Below are 24363 nucleotides of genomic sequence, written 5' to 3' on the forward strand. Positions count from 1 at the left end.
CTGGTAGCAGTATAGACCCTAAAACATTTAAAAACTAGAGCCGTACAGTAATATCTTGATATAACTACACTTGTATGTGACTTAGAATCATAGTGGTAAGGGACCACAAAGGTTTTCCTGTCTAACCCAATGTCAAGGTGTGGGATTTGTTGGGTCTAAACCATCCAAGACAGATGACTATCCAGCCTCCTTTTGAAAACCTCCAGTGAAGAAGCTTCCACAACCTCCATAGGAAGTCTATTCCGTTGTCCTACTGTTTTTACAGTTAGATTAATTCTCAGGAAAAGCTTCCTAAATCTGCTATGCTGTAGTTTGAACCCATTGCCTGTTGTCCTGCCCTCTGTGGAAAGAGAGAACAACTTTTCTGCATCCTTTTAATGGCAGCCTTTCAAGTATTTGGAGGCCACTATCTTATCTCCCGTCAATCTTTTCTTTTCCAAACTAAACATACCCAGTTCCTTCAGCCTTTGCTCTTATGGCTTGTATTCCATCTCTTTGATCATCTTTGTCACTCATCTCTGGATTCTTTCCAGTTTCTCCACATCCTTTCTATACATTGGTGACCAAAACTGAGCACAATCCATCAGCTGAGGACTAACCAGTGCTAAGTAGAGTGGAACTATCATCTCCCATCGCGTTGCTAACTCATGTTGAGGTTGTGATCCACCACAACACCCAGATCCTTCTCAGCAGTGCTGCTGCCAAGCAGTTACCCCCATTCTGTATTTGTGTATTTGGTTTTCTTCCCTAAGTGTAGCACCTTAAATTTGTCTGTGTTGAATTTCCTTTTGTTGTTTATACATCAGTTCTCCAATTTATCCAGATCCCTTTGAATTTTAGCTCTATCCTACAAAGTATTGGCAAACCCCCTAGCTTTGTGTCATCTGAAAATTTGATGCTACATCCAGGTCATTAATGAAGATGTTAAACAACACTGGACCTAGAATAGATCCCCATGGTACCCCACTTGAGACCTCCCTACAATCTGATATAATTCCATTACTAATTACTCTTTGTTGCAGTTGTTTAACCAATTATGTATCCACTTAATGGTGGTTCCATCAAGCCCGCATTTCTCCAGCTTACTTATCAGAATGTCATGTGGGACTATATCAAAAGCCTTGATGAAGTTCAGGTATATTATCAAGTATCAGAGGGGTAGCCATGTTAGTCTGGATCTGTAAAAGCAGCAAAGAGTCCTGTGACACCTTATAGATTAACAGACATTTTGGAGCATGAGCTTTCATGGGAATACCCACTTCGTCGAAAGCTCATGCTCCAAAATGTCTGTTAGTCTATAAGGTGCCACAGGACTCATTGCTGCTTTTACAGGTATATTATGTCCGCTACATTCTCCCTATTTACCAAACCAGTTACGCTGTCAAAGAAGGAAATCAAGCTGGTTTGGCATGATTTGTTCTTGGTAAATCCATGCTGAATGCTAATGATCCTTCATCCTCCAGGTATTCTCAAATCGAATGCTTTATACATTGCTCTAGTAGCTTCCCATGTATTGAAGTCAGATTGACTGGTCTATAGTTCCCCGGCTCCTTCCTTTTCCCCTTTTTAAAGATGGGCACTGTGTTAGCCCTTCTTCAATCTTCGGGACCTCTCCTGTCATCCATGAGTTTGCATATATTATTGCCAGTGGCTCTGAGATTTCCTCAGCTAATTCCTTCAATACCCTCAGGTGAACAGCGTCAGGCCCCGCTGATTTGAATTCATTCAGATTGCTCAGAAGATCTCTGATGTATTCTTTACTTATCCCAATCTGCATCTCTTCCCCTTTATTGTCTGTAGTAAGTTTGCTACACATTTTATTTTATATGAGAAGACTGAAGCAAAGTAGGCACTGAGCAGCTTTGTCTTTCTGTCATCTTCGGTTACCAGTTCACCTTCTGCACTGAGTAGCAGACTCACACTATCCTTGATCTTTCTTTTTTGTCTGACATTAGTAGTCTTCAGGAATTCTTCCCTCATTTCAGAGAGCTCTACCTATTTACAAATTTAGTTATGTTTGAAGCGCAACATAGCAAATGAAGAAAACAAAATGATGTTCATATCATATAGTTCTTTTCTGGTCGTTGAGCCTTTAGATTACACTTGGATCACATTTTCAAGGTCTTCCACGAGAGCTAGATATGTACTTAAAAAACAAAAACCAAACCCTGAGACTCTCACCTAATCACTGGCCTCCAGAAGTTAGTACTTTAACACACGAACCAAACAGCATGAGAAGTGACAACACTGCAGACTTCCTGTTTACTTTGAAGCAATTCACTTCACCTGTGCCTCATTCATCTGTAAAAAAAAAAAATATAATGAGGAGCAACAAAGTATCTGTTAATTAATTAATTAAATCCTAAATTAGGCCATGTCTATATGTACTGAACTGCGGGGGTGCAGCTGTACAGATAGTGCATCTGTTAAAATCATCTCCATGAGTAGCATAAGCTATGCTGGTGGGAGAAGCTCTCTTATTCACATAGCGCTGTGCACATGAGTGCTTATGTCAGTGTAACTTACGTCATTTGGGGGGTGGAATATTCACATTTGTTACAGTTTTCTTGTGAAGCCACAAGGAGTTTCCTAACTGATATAGACAGATTCTGGTAATTCAGTTTTTTGAACAATGAATGAGAAATTTTGGGGAAGTGAGGGAGAGTTAAATTAATTGATCATCAAACAATAATACAACACTGGAATAATTCCATTAGGAGTCATCCCAGATATCTTGTAAATTTCTGATTCTAGCAGCTTGGCTATATTTTTTCTTCTAGACATCTGTGCAGCTCCTGACGTAGCTGAGTACAAAATACTACAGAATTGTTATGAAATGTACATCAGACTGACAGTGATGGCATTTGGGTGGCTGAAATCCTCCCTCTCTCAAAAATGCAAGCTAGTTTCTCTTGACATTATTACTGTGACAACTAATATTTTATATCTCTGGTGCTTCAAGACATTGCCTTCCAGCAAATATTATTTGCAGACACAATGTTGTTTTTGTTTCTATGTAGCTGACACCTAAATATCTGTCTTTGAAGGCTAAAATCAATAATATTGATGTATGGTTTTATTTGCACTTGAACTACTTGGTTCATACATTTCTTTAAATTGTATCTCTTAGCTTTTAATCTCATACCATGGAGAAAACTGATCTCTTTTTTCGTACTCCTTTGCTTTATCTTGTTACATATTCACTTTGATATGGTTTTACTTATAACACATATCTAGATGCTGGGTAAGTCTTGTTGTGACTTTCTCTACACTTCCTTTAAAATCTATTCTTTCTCTTCCATCCCTCCTGTTAAAACCTTGGTCCATGCCTTGATCATCTCGTATCAATTACTGAAGTCTTCTTCTCTGTTGCTTCCATGCATTCCACTTCTCCAGCTTGTCCAAAACACCCTACCTAAAATCATTCACCTCCCTCATCCCCATCCTCACATCTCTTCATTCACTTCCCTGCTTATTCAACATTGAATTAAATCTCCTTATCCTCATATCAAGGCTCTGCATAAATTTGCCCCTGACTAGTTTATGAATAAAAATGAACAAAAACTAAGAACCCTGCAGGATACATGGTATGAATCTAAAATACAGATGATATCCTAAAATTTGTATTTAAACTATTAAGATGTAATATGCAGTGGGGAAAGCCTCTGCTGAGTTGCACCCAAATTCAGTAAGGCATTTCAGTGATGAGTTTAGTCCTTTCCTAATCAGTGAAAACACTTAAGCTTAAAATGAAACTTATACTTAAGTAGTTTGCTGAATCAGGACCTTAGTGTATGTGATCATCCAAATTTGTGAAAATAACTACAGTGGTCATATTCCATTAGTCAATAAACAGTTCAGTACTAATATTTATAACAAAGCAATATTTAAATAATTTTCTGTCCTACATTATTGTGCACAAGGTAAAGAACGTCTTGCTGGATGTTTGGGAATTACGCCTCTTCAAGCTGGTCAATTTATAGAAAGTTTTCTGGTGAAATACAAGAAAATTCATGACTTTACAAAGAAAACCATTGAGCAATGCCACAATGAAGGTAATAAAACCTATAAGATGCATTCTTTTTTACTGTTCAGCTGCCATGCTACATTTTACAATAAGGACAGAGACGGAACTCAGATAATGCTTGTAGGATAAGAGAAAAAGTTGAAAGAAATGATGAAAATATCCACCCCTGATTAAGGTCTGTCCTGTGTTATGCTGGCAAACTGGGAGGATATGGTTGGATCCACCACAGCTGCTTCTGCCCAGATATTGTTTTACTGGGAATGCTCTTTAGCATTTGTGAACGGCAAGAAGTTCCTTTCTTTTGAATATGGCTCTCAATGTCCAGTTATCCATATTTAAAGTTACTTTGAGATTAACTTATTGCAATGCAATGTACATACCACCATATTGTCAAACTAGTTAGAAGTTGCTGCTAGAGCATTACACAGTCTGCTTAGTAAGCACTGTTTCACAAAGAGACCACGTTATGCCTGTGGCTGTGATCTGCACTGGCTACCCCATGATTTCTTGGTGAGCTTTTCGGTATCAGAGGCTATAAAGCACTAAAAGATATTAACTCAAAACACCGTCTGTGTGTCGCATGTAATATCACAGCAGATGTGATCCTCTGAAGAGTCTAAGCTAACAATTTAGTGGTTGTCTACACTTAAAGCACTGCAACGGCACAGCTGCACTGGTGCAGCTGTGTCACTGTAGCGCTTAGTGAAAATATTAATTATGCCAATGTGAGAGCTTCTCCCATCCACTCCCCAAGAGGCAGTAGCTATGTCAATGGAAGAAGTCCCCTGTCAACATAGCACTGTCTATGCTTTCAGTTAGGTTGATACAACTGCGTCGCCCAGGGGGGTGGATTCTCCACTCCCTTGAGCAACGTAGTTATATCAACATATGTTGGTCTAAACCTTAGATTTGGGTTGGTGGCAGGATGTCCTCAGTGAGGGGTTTTTCACTTTAGAATTAACTTTTTGCTTTTCGTCCATCAGAGCACCACTAAACTCACCTGTTCTTTTCTTAAACTTTCTCAGAGGAGGTAGTTGGTTGGGGAATGACAGGACAGAGTGAAGGTCTGTTTTTTCAAAGGTTGATCTGATCTGTTTAATGTCTGTGTTGCTACTTTTAGTAGTGCATCAAGAGTGTTTGATAGGCATAATTGAAACATTGAAATATATAACAATAAACATTTAGTGCTCAATGTAGGCAAAGTTATTGGCATCTTGACTTTCTATGCTTAATTTTGAATTTGTGTGCATGTGCACATGCATGAAGGCTTGTAGAGCTTGTTCAGGAAAAAAGGAGAATAATTAGCAACAAGACAAGGCTGTTCCTAGGAGCATTTGTACAGCTTGGTGCAAATGGCGTTAGATGCCTCCCCAACAAGTTGCTTAGTCATTTACTTGGTGCTTCCTTCCTCACACCAACCTACCTGATCTCTCAAGATGTGTCACTTCATCCTAAAGTTTTTCTAAGTTCTTCTATGAGTACTTGCCCATGTATATTATTACTCCTGGGGGAATTCTGTGTCACTGTGTGGTGCAGAATTCATGTCTTGCACAGATTTATTTGCTTTCCCTCATAAAAATGACTTTCTGATGGGGAAACAAAGGGAAGCTGCATACGTGGTCATGTGCCGCTCCCCAACAGCATGAGTGCATCCTTTTGGGCACCTGGAGCAGCCAACGGAGAGGTGAATCACTGGGGGGGAGGGCAGGGCTGGGCTGAGAACTGGGTCAGACCTACCCCCAATATGCTCAATGCCCATGCATCTGGACCCCCCACTTACCCAGACTCCACCCTGCTGAGCCTCACCCACCACACCCAGAACTCCCACACTGAGCTGCCCATACCCTAACCCCCATCCCACCGAGCCTCACTCCCTGCACCCAGAGCCACCACCACCCCCGCACCTGGCCCTTCCCAGCCCCATCCCGACCATTCACTCCTACCCTGCGCTGGACTCAGCTGCTAGGCCCTGCTGGATTGAGGGAGGGGTAGGAGTGCACTTCCTCTGCACAGAGCAGTTGGGGCTGGACCAGGGCTGGAGCTGGATCAGACCCACCCCCAAAAGCTCCCCTAGATTTGCACCCCCTGTTTCCTGCCCCATCACTCTTCAACCATGGGGGGAGGGGTCACTGTACAGGGAACTGCTCCCCGATCTGCATACTCCCTGTGCATCCAGACCCCCCATATTCAGAACCCCTGTGTAGTCCCATCCCTCTGCATCCAGACCCTCACCCCTACACCTAGACCACCCTTTGTTGAGCACCCCATACTTGAATCCCCACCCTGATAAGTCCCACCCCCTATGCACCTGGATGTCCCCACAAGCGTGCCCCAGCCTACTGATCCCCAACCGGCTGCACTTGTACCCCTGCCCCCACCAAGCCCTACTGTCCCAGCACCTAGTCTCCCCACAACCAGAACACCCCCCCCACTGAGCCACAGTCACCTTCACCTGGACTCTCCCTGCAGAATCCCATTGCCCCTGCACCTGAAACTCCCCCAACAAGCCCTTGTTCATCCAGATCCTCCCTGCACCCAGACCCACCCACTGAGCTGCACCCAGATCCCACACACAGAACCCTCTCACCCTGCACCTGGATCCACCCCTACACACTAAGCCTCTCCACACTTGGATCCTGCCGGATTGAGCCTGCCTGCCCACACCTTGTGTACATGACATGGGGCTGCTAACCCTGGTGAGTTGTTTCATCTGCTACTTCTGAGGGAATTCTGAACCAAAAAAATAAATATTCTTTACCAAAAAAATAAAAATTCTGTGAGATAGTATTTTAAATTTCTGCAATATTTATTAATAAATAAATAAATGTGGAGGCTCCAGCATGGCAGTGGGGAGCACAGGCCACTGGCTGCATTGAGGTGGGAGACCACACTGCAGCCTTCCTCTGCCTGTCCCCTCACAGACACAGACCTCTGGCATGGGCCCAGCCCTTATGCTATGTCAGGGTCAGGTGCAGCTTCACTGCTGAATCTGTGTCCCAGAGGGGAATGAGCTACAGGGTGATCTCTCATCTCTGTGCAGCCAGTGGCCTGTGCTCCCCACTACCATGCTGGAGCCTCCACATTTATTTATTGACATAAAATCTGCAGAATTTTAAAATATTGTGTACAGAATTTTTTTGGTGCAGCATTTTTAATTTTTTGGTGTAGAATTCCCTCAAGAGCAGTATTATATTCCACTCTTGATCAGTTGTGGCCCATGCGCTTAAGATTGGAGTCTTTTGGCCAGCAGTGTCTGCTGGGGCCATGCATGCATGCTTGCACTCCCATACTACAAGCATAAAAGGGAGTGCAGGACCAACCATCACTCTCTATCTAGGGCTTCAGTTGGGGAGCAGGGTTGGGGTGCAGGGGTTTGCCTCACTCTGGCACCCACCCACCCACAAACCCCTATGCCCCAACCCCTCTTGTTGGCAGGAGCACTGGGTGGAGTGGGGCAAGGCCCCGTGCCCAGACCTCACTCCCCAGCAGAAGTGCCAGGAGGGTGGAGGGCGTTGGGGCACGAGGCACCTATTTTTCTGGAGTCCCCAGTTGGCCAGGGCCCCTGGGCATGGCCCCATTGACCCAGTGGCTATGCCACTGCTTCACCTCTCTCATTACTTCACTCCTAGGGTATGGATATTCACTACAGGCAAATGGGAATGTGTAGAGGGTACAGGATTTAATATAAGGAGAGTCTGCAGCTGTTTGCCTCCACCACCCCCAAAAAACCCACATTCTCCATAGTCATGCAGCCACAGATACTAAATACAGTTCAAGAGCACAAATGCTGACTGATGCACAGAAGAAATATGTAAACATTTTGCCTCTTGAATTGGATTATGGCTTTGTAACTCTGAGGCTGAATTTTTGTGGGCAAGCAGCCATCAGGTCTATTTAATGAAGAATAGGTTTCTTGGACTGTTTTATGCTGGAGCACATCATATATCAATATAATGCAGTATAATTTGACATGAGCAGGTTTCATTCTGGGAACAGAGGTCTTATTCAGCAAGCATCTCAAAGAGAAAAAAAGAGGACAGGTTTTAAAATTTTACAGTAATTTCTAATGAATAATAAGATGATGAACCAATTCCTTCACTACCCCCAACAATGACTTATGAAAATGTAAGTTTAATAAAATAAATATACAATTTGTAAAAGTGCACTGGTCTGTTGAGTGCATGCATACATCCTAGCCCACATGACATACTCTTCAGCCGTCAGAAGGGAATATTCTGGGACCTGTAGTTTCCCCCAGCTAGAGCACATGACCAGGGAGGAGTTATGGGGCTGGAGTATCATGTGACTGCTTTGGGAAGGGGGACTATATAAAAAGAAGCCTGATCTCACTCTGAGAAAGTCAAGGTAGAGACATGACCTGGAGGGAGACTCTCCAAAGTGTAAGACTTGAGAAAATTGCTACTGTAATACAAGAATCACTGTACTCACTCACCAGAAGGCCAGTCACAAGTGTCTCTTGTTCAACAACTAAGTTTCAGGTGCCTATCTCTGCCAAAAGACATCCCTGTTTCCATTCAATTGTGTGTATAAGAGACCAGGTAGATAATAGAGAGATCTGCCTTGAAGCTTCATTGCAATTAATACAAAAGATTTTGAGGCACTTAAGGCATTACCCACTGCAGATAATCAAGCAAAAAGAAAGTTATTTGCCTGTCTGGTAAGTGGAGCTTTTCAAGATGTGTTGTCCACATATATATTCTACTCTTAGTGACCTAACATCTCAGACTGGAAATAAGGTGAATTTTTAAGTGAGAGTAATTAACCATTGGAACAATTTACCCAACGTCCTGGTGGATTCTACATCAAGAGTAGATGTTTTTCTAAAAGATCTGCTCTAGGAATTATCTTGGGGGAAGTTCATGGCTTGTGCTATACAGGAGGTCAGACTAGATGATCACAATGGTCCCTTCTGGCCTTGGAATCTGTGCTTGAGGCTAGCCAGCAGTGTCTGTTGTGGCCACGCAAGCACCCTGAGTGCCTTCACACCCCTCTCCCAAGAGCATAAATGTCTTTCTGCCCAACAGCCAATCAGTTCTCTCTCCACTACAGAATCCAATCTATAAGCAACTTTTCTAGATCTAGATATATTCCAGTCTTAGGGACTCACAAGAAGTGACATGATGTAATTTGGTGGATGCTTGGAGTCTATCTAAAAATGGATTTCAGTACAGTCCTGCCATAAGAAATGCCTGCTCTGAAAGCTTCTATTAATGAATAGTATTTGGTAAATTGGAGAGAGTCCTGAGGAGAGCAACAAAAATGATATAAAGTTTAGACAACCTGACCTATCAGGAAGGGTTAAGGAAACTGGGCATGTTTGACCTTGAGAAAAGAAGACCAAAGGGAGACATAACAGTCTTCAAATATGTTAAAGGCTTTTATAAAGAGGATGATAATCAAATGTTCTCCAGGGCCACCAAGGGTAGGACAAGAAGTAATTGGCTTAATCTGCAGCAAGGGAGATTTCTAACTACAAGGATAGGCAAGTAATTTTCTCAGAGACTTCTGCAGGCTGAAAATAATCTGAGAATGTCTGAGATTGCACAGTTCTTTCTCTATGAGGTGGATTTGGGAGAATGCCCATGATAAGGACTGCACAGTTTCCAGTATAGCCATGCAAGGATATTATATGGATAAGACATAAAGGCCCAAGGAAAACACAATGATGTTTAGGTTTGTAGGAGACCCAAGGCTACATTTCTGACCCATAGAATTCAGAAGAAGAGGCCTTAGGGGAATAGATAGATGATCCCTTCCCACTATGTTGTGAGTCAGATAAGGAATAAGATAATTCCACCTCTAAAGGAGGGGCTGCTGAGGCAGGAGTACTGGGTATAATATTGGAGTAGCTGTTGTGCTGGGGAGGAGGTCAGTATTGATGTAACAGTGGCATTCATACCAGAGGACTGTTAAATTCAACATAAAGTAAACAACACTCCAGCTTCTCCAAAACTTCAAGATCCTTTGGAACCACATATTTTCCTGGCACTGATTTAGGTGGTATGGTGAATCTTTGGGCTCAGGTATAGCCGAATGGAGTACCAGGTGTCAATGTACTCCATGGGTCATAATAGTAAGTAGGGCCAAGGAAGAGGTTGCCACTGGTTCTCAAGCACTTGGTGGTAAGTGCTGGGGCGGGAGCAGAGCCAGGTCTGGGGAGTGGGCCTGGATGCTAGGTGGGTGGGTCATGGCCCACTCAAGCCCACCCGTGTCTATGCCCCTGGCACGAAGTTGTAGATATTTGACATTTTCTTTTTAATGTATTATCAGAACTGTCAAAGAATATATATACTCACGCCAAAATACATAACATACTTTTCAATACAAACATTTTGTAGAAAAAATCAACAATTTGCAATCTATTGTTACCAGTCACAGTGAAGAAGAGTACATTGTCATCAGATTTGTTGCTTTAATTACTGCAACTAATCCTGTGTCAGGAAAATTACTTTTCTCAGAACAAGATGGGTAAGGTAATATCTTTTATTGGACCAACTTCTATTGGTCAGAAAGATGTGCTTTTGAATTTACACAGAGCTCTTCTTCAGGTCTGGGACACTTACTCAGCTAAATATAAATGAAACAGATTGTTTAGCATAAATAGTTAACACATATTTCAAGGGACCATTCAAGGTGAAGTGGCCTATTAACACCCATCCAATCATAAGGAGGAAACAAAGCATGGGGGAAGCAGCTGGTGGAGAGGGTTGTTAGTGTGTGAGATATTTTTGTAATAAGCCGTAAATTCAGTCTCTATTCAGTCCATGATTTTTAGTGTCTAGCAAAGTTATAAATTTAAGCTCCTTTGCTCATCTTTTGAAAATGTTGTACAGGTTTCCTTTGAGGATGAGGACTGACAGGTCAGATATAGAGTGATTGCTTTGTGAAAAGTGTTCACCTACAGGTGATATGGTGGTTTTGTGTTTTCCTGCATCATTTTCTCAGAACAGCACCTCTTTTTATAACAGCATATAATTGATTCAGACTTTTACTCACAGGAGACATACTGTTCCTTGTTTATTCTGTGCAGTGCTTAAAAAATTACTATAACCATGGATTTTAGAGACCAGGTGGGTGAGGTAATATTATTTATTGAACCATTTCTGTGGTGAAAAAGACAAGCTTTCAAGCTACACAGAGCTCTTTTTCAGGTCATCACCTCCTTCACCAACAGGAATTGGTCCAGTAAAAGATATTACCTCACCCACCTTCTCTCTCTAAAATCCTGGGACCAATGCAGCCACAACAACACTGTACATAACCATGGGCTGTCATTTTATGCCGTAATTGCATTAATAAATTAGTTCTACTAAGGAGTAGTGGATTACTGCAAATATTTGAAGCCACAAATAAGTCCTAAATATCCTGTTTGATGAAGTGCTACTCAAGCAATATATTTTGTTTAGATCTACTTAAAATAATATAGCTTTCTTTTCTTGAAAGATGTGTCAAAAAACATTCCCACTTCTGAGATAATGAATCCATGATCTGTGTATATCACCTGCAAAAGTCTCATAACTAAAATCCTTGGCTGCATGCCAGTGCAGGGATGGAAGACACCTATCTCTACTTGCATCCATTACGAGCTGTCAGCAATGATATAACCAGAATAGCTATACCAGCAAACCCTCCTAGACGAGGTGCAATTTTTACTGGGAAGGGTTGTTTTGCTGGTATAGCTTATACCAGTTTACTGAATAAAATAAACTATACCAGCAAAAGGATTTTTTTTGTATCTGAGTCTATACTGGGGGTTTTGCTGGCATTGGCATGTTGCTTAGTGGTGTAAATTTTTTTTTCCACAGTCCTATCCAACATAGCTATACCAGCAAAACTTTTAAGTTTAGACCAGGCCTGAGTAACTTCAACCTCTAATGCTTGAACTGGAAGTGAGTGTGCTTAATGCCTTGCAGGGTTAGAGTAATGGAGATATCAGTGATATGCGGTTGCATCCACATTTCACTCTATCAGTCAGACTACTTTTGAATAGCTGGGGAATAAATGTTGAAACAAGTGACTTACACTATTTTCAATATTCAGTAATATTGGCCAAAAGCATCAGGAAATTGCTGACAACTTCATACTGGAAGATTTGTTTCAAATCTCATATTTAACCACTCCATTAACACTATTTTCTATTTTACATATCAAAAGGTTATGTGGTTTCCATCATGGGACGTAAAAGACACTTGCCTAATATCAATGCTCGAGACTACAGACTACGTACTCAAGCAGAGAGGCAGGCTGTCAACTTTGTTGTCCAAGGTAAAAAAAAAAAAGGTTTAATTTCCTCTGACTGGGTGGTGGTTGACAAATGAAGTCAACAGACAAGAAATAATAAATGGGTGGCGTGAATTAATTTTGTATTTTACAGCTTTACGTGACTGAAGTATGAAACACTCACTAGCCTGTAGGGAACAAGAACACAATGGTATACTACAATACTCTGTGGTAGCTAGCTGTATGAGGTGGAAGGTTACTGCTGCTGCACTTCAAATGCAGTTCTCCTAAGGCTGTCTCTTTTTGGTTTCTTTGTCAATTTGTGACTGGGCCTGTCTACACTTACAGCCCTGCAGTGGTGCAGCTCCACCAGTACAGAGCCACCGGTGCTGCTGTAGTGGTTAGTGAAAACGCTACCTATATCAATGAGAGAAGCTCATATTCTACCTAACAAAGAGGTGGTAGCTATGTCGACAGGAGAAGCCCTCCTGTTGATATAGTGCTGTCTACACTGGGAGTTCAGTCCATGTAATTGCATTGCTCGGAGGAGGGAGATTTTCCACACATCTGAGAGATGTAGTCATACAGACATAAATTTGTAGTGTAGACCATGGCACAGAAACCAGGATTTCAGTGGTTTTACTACTAAGATATTCAAATTTTTATTTTTTCAGATGTCTGTTTTTTGAGAAACACCTATTAAAAGAGATGTTGTATTGTATTATTATTATTTCTGTTGCAACCAGGGCTCATTCTTTGTATGGAATGAGCAGGAAGAAAGCATTAAAGAGTTAAACAGGTCTTATCTTTGCAATATAAACTAGCAAATGTGCCAAACAAAATGCAATAAATCCACATCATTTACTTCTGTCACTCCGCTGAGTTCATACCCCATTTGAAGTAACTTGGTATCTTTAAATGACCCTTGCTGCTGCTTTAAGATGTTGCATTAAAAATCTACAGGTTTTTACTTATTTAAAGAGCTGATGTTGGCATGATTTGCATAATGTTTGCAAGTTAGAGTGAAGCTGTGAACCCTATCATGCAAATGAAAAGTACTTTTTAGACATGTTTATGAAGGTGCTTCTCATGAAAGTGACTTGAATTTTCTTATAGGAAAGAGCAATGAATTGTTGGGGTTTTTTCCCCTCAAACATTCTTTATTTTCGTGTTTTGTTTTCAAAGCAGGCAAATTAATGATGTAATATTCTGGACTATTGTCCATAGGCAGCTGCATCTTTCAAGGAGGTGTAGAGCATCTGTAACTGAAGCCAATGGGAATTGAGGACACAGCACCTTGCAGAAGACATTTGTTTCCTTGCAGGCCTGAATCCCACATTTCAGACAACAAATTTGGGTTTTTCAATTTTGAAACACCAGAAGAGAATTTTGTAGAATTGGTTGGAACTTGAAATTCCAACATTTCAAAATTTTCTTTTCTCCTAAATTGAAATGAAATTTTTGAAATATTGAAATGACCTTATTGTAGCTTTCTATTGACTTTATCATTTTGACTAAGTATATTATATTAATATTCAAAACAATAAAGTCAAAATGAAGCACTTTAACCTTATCAAAATAAAATGTTTCAGTTATTTATTGTCAAAAATTTCTGTGAAATTGATATGTTCCCACAAAACATTTCATTTAGTTCCATCAGCATTTTCCAGTTGTAAACTGTTCCACTGGAAAGCTTTCAGCCAGATACAGAATTCTGATAGGTATTTGGGAAGGCTGTTAAAGTGAGGTTTATAATTTAAAAATATTCAATTATTTTTAAATATTACCAAAAAATTCCTTCCTCAACTGAGATTTTAATTTCAGAATTTCAGCTCTGACATAGTTTTTAAAGACTATATTACACTCCACTATTAATACTGACTATAGTTACTGTGGTAAAAGTTACAGTAGTGATTTCATATAGTAAGATAGCATCTTATCTTGGTGACAATTTATACTCAAAAGACTATACTTCTTATGGCACAAATAGTGCAAGGAATGTATGGTGTACCAATTTGAAATGGCTGTCGTTGGTTTTGACATGATTATTTTTGAAGAAATTTGTCTTATTAGCCATTCCTTAGCTCAGTTTTCTTAACTGAGCTTGTGTCGTCTTTTCTAACTCTGTCCCACGGATTTATTATAGCTTTAACTCATCAAACTATGCCTTACCATAACTAAAATCTAGGTTATTTAGGCTATTATGCATATTGATTTTTCTCCTGGATAAGTTAAGAAACTGCTTTTCTCTCACACCCATGCATGCAGTATGTAGGTGTGTATATTTGGGATGATTCGTGTTTCAGGGTATAAGCCAATCTTTAATGGCAGTTCAGAAAAAAATTTCTTGGGGGGTAGACTATTCCATAACTTCCTACTAAAGGCTTTCTCACATCTTCCTCTTCTGAAGCAGCTGGTACTAGCCATTATCAGGGACAGAATACTGAGTTTAGCTTGACCATTGGTCTGGTCCAGTCTGGAAATTCCTATGTTCCCATGTCCATATTAAAGATGAATTCATACCTTTGTTAATATTGATTCTTTGGTAATATTGAGCTTGTTCTTTGTTAACGTTATGGAGTCAGTTTCAGACCTGCTATCATTTTGCATAGTTCAGAGGACTAAAGAGCTCTCCCTCCGCCCCTTATTTTATATTAAAAACAGGTCACTTTCTTTTGTAGGATCTGCAGCTGACCTTTGTAAAATGGCTATGGTCGAGATTTTTTCCTCTGTTGCCATTTCTCCAACTTTAACAGCCAGGTTAGTAAGCCAACTACTGCAATGTTCTTTTTCATTTTATGACAGAAGTTGCTGACATAAAGGCATTTCTGGAATTTTATTCTTTATTGTTCCTGAACTGTATGAACAAATTGTGCTCCTCAGCAGGCAACTTTTATTTATATTGTTTATTTATTATATTGATATATATTTTATGTAATAAAGGGAAATATCTTATAGGAATGTAAGGGAAAGCTAATGCATCACAATTTCCTTTTGTTAGTATAACTATGCACAGTTGGGCAATAGATCACAGGAAAGGCTCCAGATTCTTATATACCACTAGCAAGAAGAATAAAACCTAATTTTCAGTCATAAAAGATAGAACTGTTGGTGCAGAAAGTCACTAAGCAATATTACTATTAGCTCTAATAGAAAAAAGCCTTGCAGGAAAACATGGGGGGGAAATAATTGAATCCTGGTCTTTCATAAATTTGTGGTATGTGGTCAAATAGAACTTGAGGAATTTGAAGTAGAATTTTAGATAAAAGCAGAGAACAGAGGTTTGCAAAATGTCAAAGTTTTTATTTGAATATTTCTATGTGATATTGGGATTTTTGTAAAAAATCTCAGTTGTGATAGTAACATCAAATAATTCAACAGGACTTTTCATTGAACAAAAAACCCAGGATTTGGCCCCATAAATATACTTTATACATATAATACTTTTTTGTTTTGTATTTTTACAGCACCTATAACCATGACTAAGGCTCCTAGTACTATGATAATGCATATAATAATATTAAATAATAACATAGCTCTTTACATGTTAAATATAGTTATGCTATTCCTTAAATATTTACTCATACATACATCTCACAGTGATTATGAGCATGAATATTAATAAGTTACAAGCTTTCAGCAGAGACCTCACAAGCTGTCCTTCATGAGTAAATACCATGAAGGTGGGATATTCAGTGTAGTGAGTTTGTCAGGTCTGAAACATGAACTGCTTATAAAGAACAATGAATCCTTTGCCTCTTGGCACCAGTAGGCCTCTGTATCACACCTCCTATCATTAACACAGTAGGGCTAGCTGCTGGCTATTCTGCAGGTGTCAGTTCTGGGTGCTCTTTCCTGGACAGGGCGTCTGCTACCACATTTTCTTTCCTCTTGGTTTGCACAATCTCCATCTCATATTCCTATAGTGCTAGGCTCCATTGCCATAGCCAAGAGTTGGTACCTTTTGGTTATGTGTAACCACACCATACCAAGAGAGTGATCTAACACTCTAACATTTCTGTTTCACTGATAACATTTTAGCTGTTTGACTGTTCATCAAGGCTGTCCCACAACATTTTGGCACCTGTGGCGGGGAGCTCAAATGACACCCCATATCCCCTTGCTTGGGCCAAAACTTTGAATGGTCTCAATTTTGCCTTCTTCCTGTTCTGCTCCTCTCATGGTACTGCTCTGCTACCTACCCCAATAAAGGAGAACTAACAACTTAAAATGCCTTGTTGAAAAATTTTAAGTAACACTTAACTTTCAAACGCCTGAACAGCAAATGTAACTTTTCTTGTCTGGCATTTTTAGCTGTTGGATAATCAAAGTGATGCTTTCCATGCCTTCTTGGTTGCAAAGATTTGAACTGCTTCCTGAAGGTCCACAGTCTGAGCCAGCTCACGCTCTATTGAGATGGTTGCAAGGCCAACCAGCCTATCCTGTGTTATTGTAGAGCTTAGATGTGTTTTTATTAACTTCAACTTGGAGAAGCTGCATTCTCCACTGGCAGCTGTTACAGGAAGTGCTAGAAGTATGCACAGAGCAACAAAAGCATTTGGAAAGAGGGTGGTCATCTTATTTGTGCACATATATTCCAGGACAGCCTTTGGAGTTGATCCTGCTGAAATGTATCTTGAAAAGGCTTTCAATTCATCACCTAAATCACTCTCATCAATATCACGCATGTCACCATGTGTCAACACTGTCTCTAGTGCCCTGCATTGCTGGTGTAGGTCTTGGTGTAGGAGACTGGGGCCATATCTGTGGGCCTTTTGGAACCTATGGAGGTTTCACCCTCATTCAAGAGCATCCCCCATCCATGTTATCCCTGGCTCCATCTATTGGCCATCAGGAGCATTGCCATCACAAGCACCCTTGCATCAGTACCACACTCAGCCCCAAACAGATTCAGGGCTCTTCTCACAGACAAGCACCCTTGCATCAGTACCACACTCAGCCCCAAGCAGATTCACAGCTCTTCTCACAGACAGCCCTGAGAAGGGTGAAAACAGGACCAGCCCCCTGTTCCACTGGCATCCTCTTCCTCATCCCATGATAAGGCAAATGTGTCAGACCCTATTTCTCCACCTCCTGATGATTTCCAGACACATCAAGTATTGTTGAGGAGGGCTTTCTTCCTGGACTTCCACCCAGAGTGTAAGGATCTGTGGGACTAGAACCCAGGTCTGTGGAGCCTGGGATGGCTGACATTCCCACCAGGAGGGCATATAGATAGACAGTACCCTGCGGCCCTCTGATTGCCCACGTGGACTATTTAACCTGGAGGTACCCCAGGAAGTTGTCTGGGCAATCACAGAGACTTCTGACCTGCTGCAACTCCAGACCACACTTTGCCTTTTCCTCCAACCCCAGCCTGACTCTGACCCTTACTCTTGCCTCCTGATACCAGCCTGGTACCACCTCTGATCTCCGGTCTCCAGCCCTGGTACCAGCTCCATCTCACTGGTACTACCTTTGATCTCCACGCTCCAGCCCTGGTCTAACTGTGACCCCAACTCTTGCTTTTTTATCTCAGCTCTAGTGATTCTGCTGATCCCTGCTCACTGACTACCAACTTGTGGCCATCCTTAATGTGTGGACAACAGCTCAGCCCAGGCAAGACTACTTACTATCCAGTCCCTGACACAGAGGAAGTCCAGGAAAAGTCCCATAGGCTTGTGGACATCTTGACATCAGCAGCCCCAGCTAGGATAGCGCTGCCTATTAATTAGGCTATTTTAGAACCCAGAAAGGTTCTTTGCAGACCCCAGCTTCCCTGTTGCCTACTGCAGAAAGGATTGAAAGGAGGTACATCTCTATAATCATCCACCTTGAGCCTCCCTCGTAGTGTTGGCAGCCAGTGAAAGAGAGAGACAGGGTCACCAGGCATCAAGCTCGAAGAACAAAGAGGGCAAGAAGCTGGACTTATTTGGAAGAAAGTTTTATTCCATAGGTGAGTTACATACAGATTTGTATTGCTGGGGTGATATGATCTTACCCTGTGGGATACAGTTTCACAGTTCAAGGACAAGCTCACAGATGATGTAAAACAGGAGTTTGACAATGATCAAGGAGGGCAGGCTGGAGGCTAGAACAGCTCTACAGGCTAGTCTGGAAACAGCAGACTCTATGGCCTACTGCATGTCCTCTACAATAACTACGAGGTGCTCTTCATGGTTTCAATCTTCTGACCTCCTTCTAGAGATTCAGAAAACAGTCCAGGATGTCCCATTTGAAGGGCTATCGCTCTTCTTAGCAAAAACTGATGAGACTTGGCATAGTTGCAGTGACTTTAGAGCAACTCTACAGTTCCTGGGCATTTACACCCCAGCAGTGAAGTGGAAAGCCTTCAATCCTCACCAGTCTCAGCGATTTCTGGGGTTTCCCTCTCAAGCACTGGACCTGCCAGGGAGGATGAGGAGAGATTAGAGGACAACCACCACCATCCTCTGTCACTGTAGCTGCCGGCTCATCAAGGCAGGCAGCATCCTCCAAGAGCTCATTTTGATGGGCTAGTCAAGAGCAGACTACCAGTTCTAAGAGTAGCATCTTTTTCTTTCCCAATTTTTGCAAACCACCTATCCCACTTCTGTCATTCTTGGGCCCACATCAGAACACATTGGTGGGTTCTAAGCACTGTGAAAGTGGGATACACACTCCAATTTATTTCTACCCCTCTTCTCATCCCCCTACCCCATCCTTTTTCAGGGACCTCTGTCTCAAGACCATGTTGTTGCACGAGACACAATTATTTCTTGTTGTAGGAGCTATAGAAGAGGTCCCTCCATTGTGAGGTTTTACTCCTAAAACTTCCTGATCTTGAAAACAGAAGGAGGTCTCAGGCCTATTTTAGATTTAAGAGAGTTAAACAAGTTCCTGAAGAAATCAAAGTTCTGAATGGCTTCCATAATTCCTTCCCTGGATCCAGCAGACTGGTATGCTGCTCTTGACCTAAAGGACACTTACTTTCATGTGGCAATTCATCAAAGCCACAGAAAATTTCTAAGATTCATAGTCAGTGGTTTCCATTATCATGTCACAGTGCTCTCCTTTAGTCTCTCAGCTGCGCCTTTTGTATTTGCAAAATGTATGGTGGTGGTTGCAATTTTCCTTTGGAGGTCAAGGATCCACATCTTCCCTTACCTAGACAACAGGCTGATAAGAAGTCAATCCAGGTCACATGTTCTCCAGCATAAGCGTAATCCAATCCATGTTTGAAGGGTTCTGCCTGCTGAGCCAAACAGAGAAGTCAGTTCTGTCTCCAGTACAGAAAATAGAATTTATTAGAGTGGGCCTGGACTAGACAATAGCTAGACCTTTACTACCTCAGGAGAAGTTTCAGAGAGTGCAAAATGTCGTTTTAGACTTAAAATCTTATCCTCTCTCCATGGTAAGAAAGTGTTTGAGGCTGCTGGGACATATGGCACCATGCACATGTGTAGTCCAATATGCCAGGCTGCGTTTCAGGCTAATTCAGGGCTAGCCAGCCAAGGTGTATTCACCAATGAAGTACCACATAGACATGCTAGTTCTCATACCAAATAAAATCTTATCCTCCCTACACTGGTGGATAGACTCAGCCAGTGTCTGCAAGGAAGTTCCATTGACCCTACCTCAACAATCTCTTACCTTAGACACGGATGCCTCAGACTTGGGTTTGGCTGACTTGGGCCTCCTGCAGACGCCTCCACAGAGACTCTCTGTCTGCACATAAATATCACGGCATTGAGAGCTATCCAATTAGCATGCATAGCATTCCTTCCTCACATCCAGGGAAGGAACTTGTTGGTGTTGACTGACAACACGTTTTATGTAAGCAAACATGGATGGGTTCAGTCTTCACTGCTCTGCTGGGAAGCAGTTCTGCTTTGGGATTTTTGCAACGTCAACTCTGTACTTCTGAAAGAGACTTACCTTCCAGGGACCCAGAATCAGCTGGCAAATCACCCGAACAGGTTGTTTATCAATAGTGGTCCCTTCACCCTGACATAGCAAGGTCCATTTTCCAGCTCTGAGGAACTCCTAGAATAGATGTGTTTGCAACAGAAGTCTGTTTGCTCCCAAGCTGGCCACATCCCAGGTTCATTGACAGCCACTTTCCTGCTGCTGTAGTCAGAGGGTCTCCTTTATGCTTTTCCTCTCACTCCTCTCTACCCAAAGTTCTGTGCAAGGTCAAGTAGGACAAGGCACTTCTTATACTGATTGCCCCGGCTTGTCCTCATCAGAACTGGTTTTCAGAGCTCTTAGACCTATCAGTCAGTCCCCACTCTCACTCCCACTTCACACAGACTTTATTTTACAGAATCAGGGCTGCCTCCTCCACCCCAATCTTCAGGAAGAGGAGTCCTGCTCTAGCGAAGTTCAGGAGGTGCTGCTGAATATTAGAAAACCATCAACTAGGAGTACTTACCTGGCTAAATGGAAGAGGTTTTCTATCTGGTCCATACGGAAAAGGGTTTCCCCATCCCTCACTTCTAGTCAGCACATTTTGGTCTATCTTCTGTCCTTAAAACAGCAAAAGTTGTCTATTAGCTCAAGCAGAGTGCACCTAGTGGCTACATTGGCATTCCACCCACTATTGAAACTGCTCTTTTTTCCAACCCAATATCTGTAAGATTTTTAAAGGGCCTGAACAGACTATTTCCAGAGGGGCAGAACCCTGTTCCCCCATGGACCCTGAATCTAGTCTTAGAATCATAGAATATTAGGGTTGGAAGAGACCTCAGGAGGTCATCTAGTCCAATCCCCTGCTCAAAGCAGGACCAACACCAGCTAAATCATCCCAGCCAAGGTTTTATCAAGCCAGGCCTTAAAAACCTCTAAGGATTTAGCGAAGCTGATGCTGATGTGTCCTACCTTTGAGCCTCTAGCAACCTACTCCCTGTTGTACCTTTTTTAGTGGCCATTATGTTGGCCAGGCAGAGTGGGGCAGTTGAGGGCACCAGTTTCAGATCTTCCGTATACTTTCTTCTATTCACACAAAGTTCATCTTTGTCCTCACCCAAAATTTCTCACCAAGGTGGTTTCCGCTTTTCATATTAATCAAGCAAATCTTCTTGCCGACCTTCTTCCAAAAGTCTCATGGTCATAAGGGTCTGAATGTTAGAAGAGCTTTAGCTTTTAATCTGGAATGGATTATACCTTTCAGGTCTTTGACTCAGTTGTTCACTGCAGTTGCAGACAGATGAAGAGCAGTGCTGTGTCCACTCAAAGGATCTTATTTTGCATCTCCAGTTGTATTCACCTGTGTTACTAGTCTAGTTGGCTAATGTGAAGCTTTCGGATAGCATGCTGAGTTATTCAACTAGGTCCCAAGCAAGCTCTGTGGCTTTTCTGGCTAATGTTCCTATAGTATACATTTGCAGAGAGGCAACCTGGTGATGTTGTTATACAATTACCTTTCACTACACGATCACCCAACAATCTAAAGACAATGATAAATTTGGACAAGTGATACCTTCCGTGTTCAAATAGACTCCAAGCTCACTTCCAGTTTGCACTGCTTATAAGTCATCTACAGTGGAATGGACATGTTCAATCACTTAAAGAAGAAGAAATTATTACTAATCTCTCTATAACTATATTTTTTGCGAAATGCTGCACATGTCCATTCCACACCCACTCTCCTTCCCCTTTCTATTGGAGCCTTTCCATAAAAAGGAAGAGAGGGGGATTTGGGGCAACTTGGCCCTTTGTACCCTTGTGAGGTGCACAAGGCAGCAGAAGGTGCTCGTGCTGCTCCAACAGGTACTGCTAAGGGAAAAACTCTCCTGAGAACTATGCACTGGAGTCCTCAAACACCTATAATGAAATGGACACATACAACACATCTTGAAGAACAAGTTACAGAAAGGTTAGTAACCATTTCAGGTGTATCTTCTTCCATTTTTGGATGGCCGGGGAAATGACCCTGAGAGTTTCATGATGACCCCATAAATCGTCCTTTAATCACAGTAAAGGCTACAATAGAGCCTTGCAGAGACTGGTAGGTTTCTTCCAAGTCTGACATAAGTCATATGTCTTACAATACTCCTTTACTTCACCCTAAATATGAGGCCAGTAGTTTTTCTTAAGCCTCTCAAACGTGCTCTCTCTTCTCAAGTGACCAGCAAATGGGCAGTCATGTATAACCTTAATAGTTCTTCACAATCCTTTTGGGCACCACAGGCTGTCTTTAGGGATCTCCATGGTGCCTGTCCTTACCCACAAGGGCTCCCTTCTATATTCTGTGCTGCTGCATAAAAAACTTGCCCCTGCTTTTTTTCTAAGGGGCATCAGTGCAGATGCCTCCCTTATACTTTCTAGAGAAGGGTCAGGATCTTTGCTGGGTTTTTGTTCATACTCAAAGCTGTCTCAGACAAAGGAGCTGATTTCTCAACTCCCTGCTCTGAAGGCAAGCTTCTGCTGCCCACTGCTAAGGGTGTAGAGGTTTTGCCTCCCTCTACAGGGTCCATGTTTGGGGACTCAGAGTTATACTCTTTCTTAGTGTGAGTTATAATATTAGCAACTCTAGACAAAGACAATATATCTTTACTGGTTAACTCATCCACTGGAATGCTATCCACTATTCCAACATTTAAAATACCGCCAACTCTATTTGAGCTAAAGGCACAGTGGTTTCAAATTTTCCTAATACAAGAAGTCTTCATTTTCCCCTAGGAGCATATCAGCTTCCATAACCATTTCTCTTTTGAGCAAAGATATTTGGACACCAGTGTCTCTCCAACCTGGGCATACCTTGCTATTTACTTTGGCAACTCTAATAATTTTTTCATTGACTGCCACTGATTCAGGTCTTACAAAATTAACTAAGGTCCTCTCAGGACCTCCGTGGGTCCTGAGTCCATGGTAGCCACATTAACCTGGGCTGAACGGGTTTGTATTTGGATTCCCCTTGCTTAAGGCATTCTTTTTTCATGTCCCCAGCGGAGTCACGAATTAGCACTTTCTTGGGCTGTCCTCCTGTATTAAAGGCCTGTAATTATGATTACTAGGAGGGGATTGGTTCTGGGGTAGTGGGTGCTTGGAATCTCCACTGCCATCCCTTTTCTTGTGGATAAAACAGACCCTCCTTTTATACCGGGCTTCTGCTTTTCCCTCTGGGGTTTTGCGCTCACTGAAAGGACTAGTCTGTACATAGGATCAGTGATATCAGCTGCTTCCTGTACAGTGGCTAGGGTTTTATCCCAGACCAACTCTCTAACTTCTTCAGTACATATACTCAGGAAATGTTCCTGTGAAAACTTCTTTCCAATATCCATAAAACTCTTGGAGCAAAGGACATTGACCCATTATAAAAATCAAGAAATAAATGGAATGGACATTGGCAGGACACGCTGCAGCCAGACAAAAAAGTTACCTCAATTTATTAAATATAGAATGATGTACTATAATATACTACACTACACATTTTGGGCCAGGTTGCCTGCAGTGATTCCAGCCTCTGTGTGCTACCTGAACTGCACAAAAGGGCCAGAATCTGGCTGCTGGCATCTGGTTGAGAATTGACAAGGGGTGTGATCATCAGCTGGTGTTTCCAGAATTGAGAGTTACTGTGTTACTCGTCTGAGCCAGTGAGGGCTTTGCTGTTACTAAGCTATGTATCAGCTGCCTGACACATGACCATATCTGTCTTGGAAACAAACTCTTCAGGACTCTGTTACCTGCTAGGCAAGGTTTGGACAGGCAATCAGTAAACTGCAATTCTCAAATTCGTCACAGAAGTCTTGCTGCAGTGCACAACTCCTTACTGCAACATTCACGAAACTGTTATCAAATTTGCTGGTCCTTTAAAAAGACAATACCACAGCAGCTTACTATCTTAACTGGGGTTAACAAACACTCTATTTCAATCACAGCATTGAGTTGGTTTATAGTAAAAGTAAAGTATGTTTATTAATAAAGGGGCACAGATTTAAGTGATATCAAGTATAAGGAATAGAAATAGAAATGGTTGCAAACAAACAAAAGTGGAATATATTTCTAAGACTTCAATCTAACATAACAAACTGGAATCCTTTGTTCAAAGTTTTTCTCACCAGTCTTTTTTCCATATTTTTTAACCAGGACACTTCATAGAACTAAAAGTGCTC

General features: G+C 41.8%; 1 protein-coding gene across 1 annotated transcript in view; it reads left to right on the top strand.

The window, feature by feature from the left end:
• POLN (DNA polymerase nu) overlaps nt 1-15083 on the top strand; it is a 180488-nt gene extending 165405 nt beyond the window's left edge. Inside the window, exons 23-25 of the mRNA XM_050945516.1 lie at nt 3924-4055; nt 12203-12313; nt 14950-15083. Of these exons, the coding sequence (XP_050801473.1) occupies nt 3924-4055; nt 12203-12313; nt 14950-15083 (377 nt within the window). The remainder of the gene's footprint in view (nt 1-3923; nt 4056-12202; nt 12314-14949) is intronic.
• Nucleotides 15084-24363: the final 9280 nt, after the last annotated feature.

This window comes from Gopherus flavomarginatus, chromosome 3 (assembly GCF_025201925.1).
Source record: "Gopherus flavomarginatus isolate rGopFla2 chromosome 3, rGopFla2.mat.asm, whole genome shotgun sequence".
In the NCBI taxonomy this organism is placed as follows: Eukaryota; Metazoa; Chordata; order Testudines; family Testudinidae; genus Gopherus; species Gopherus flavomarginatus.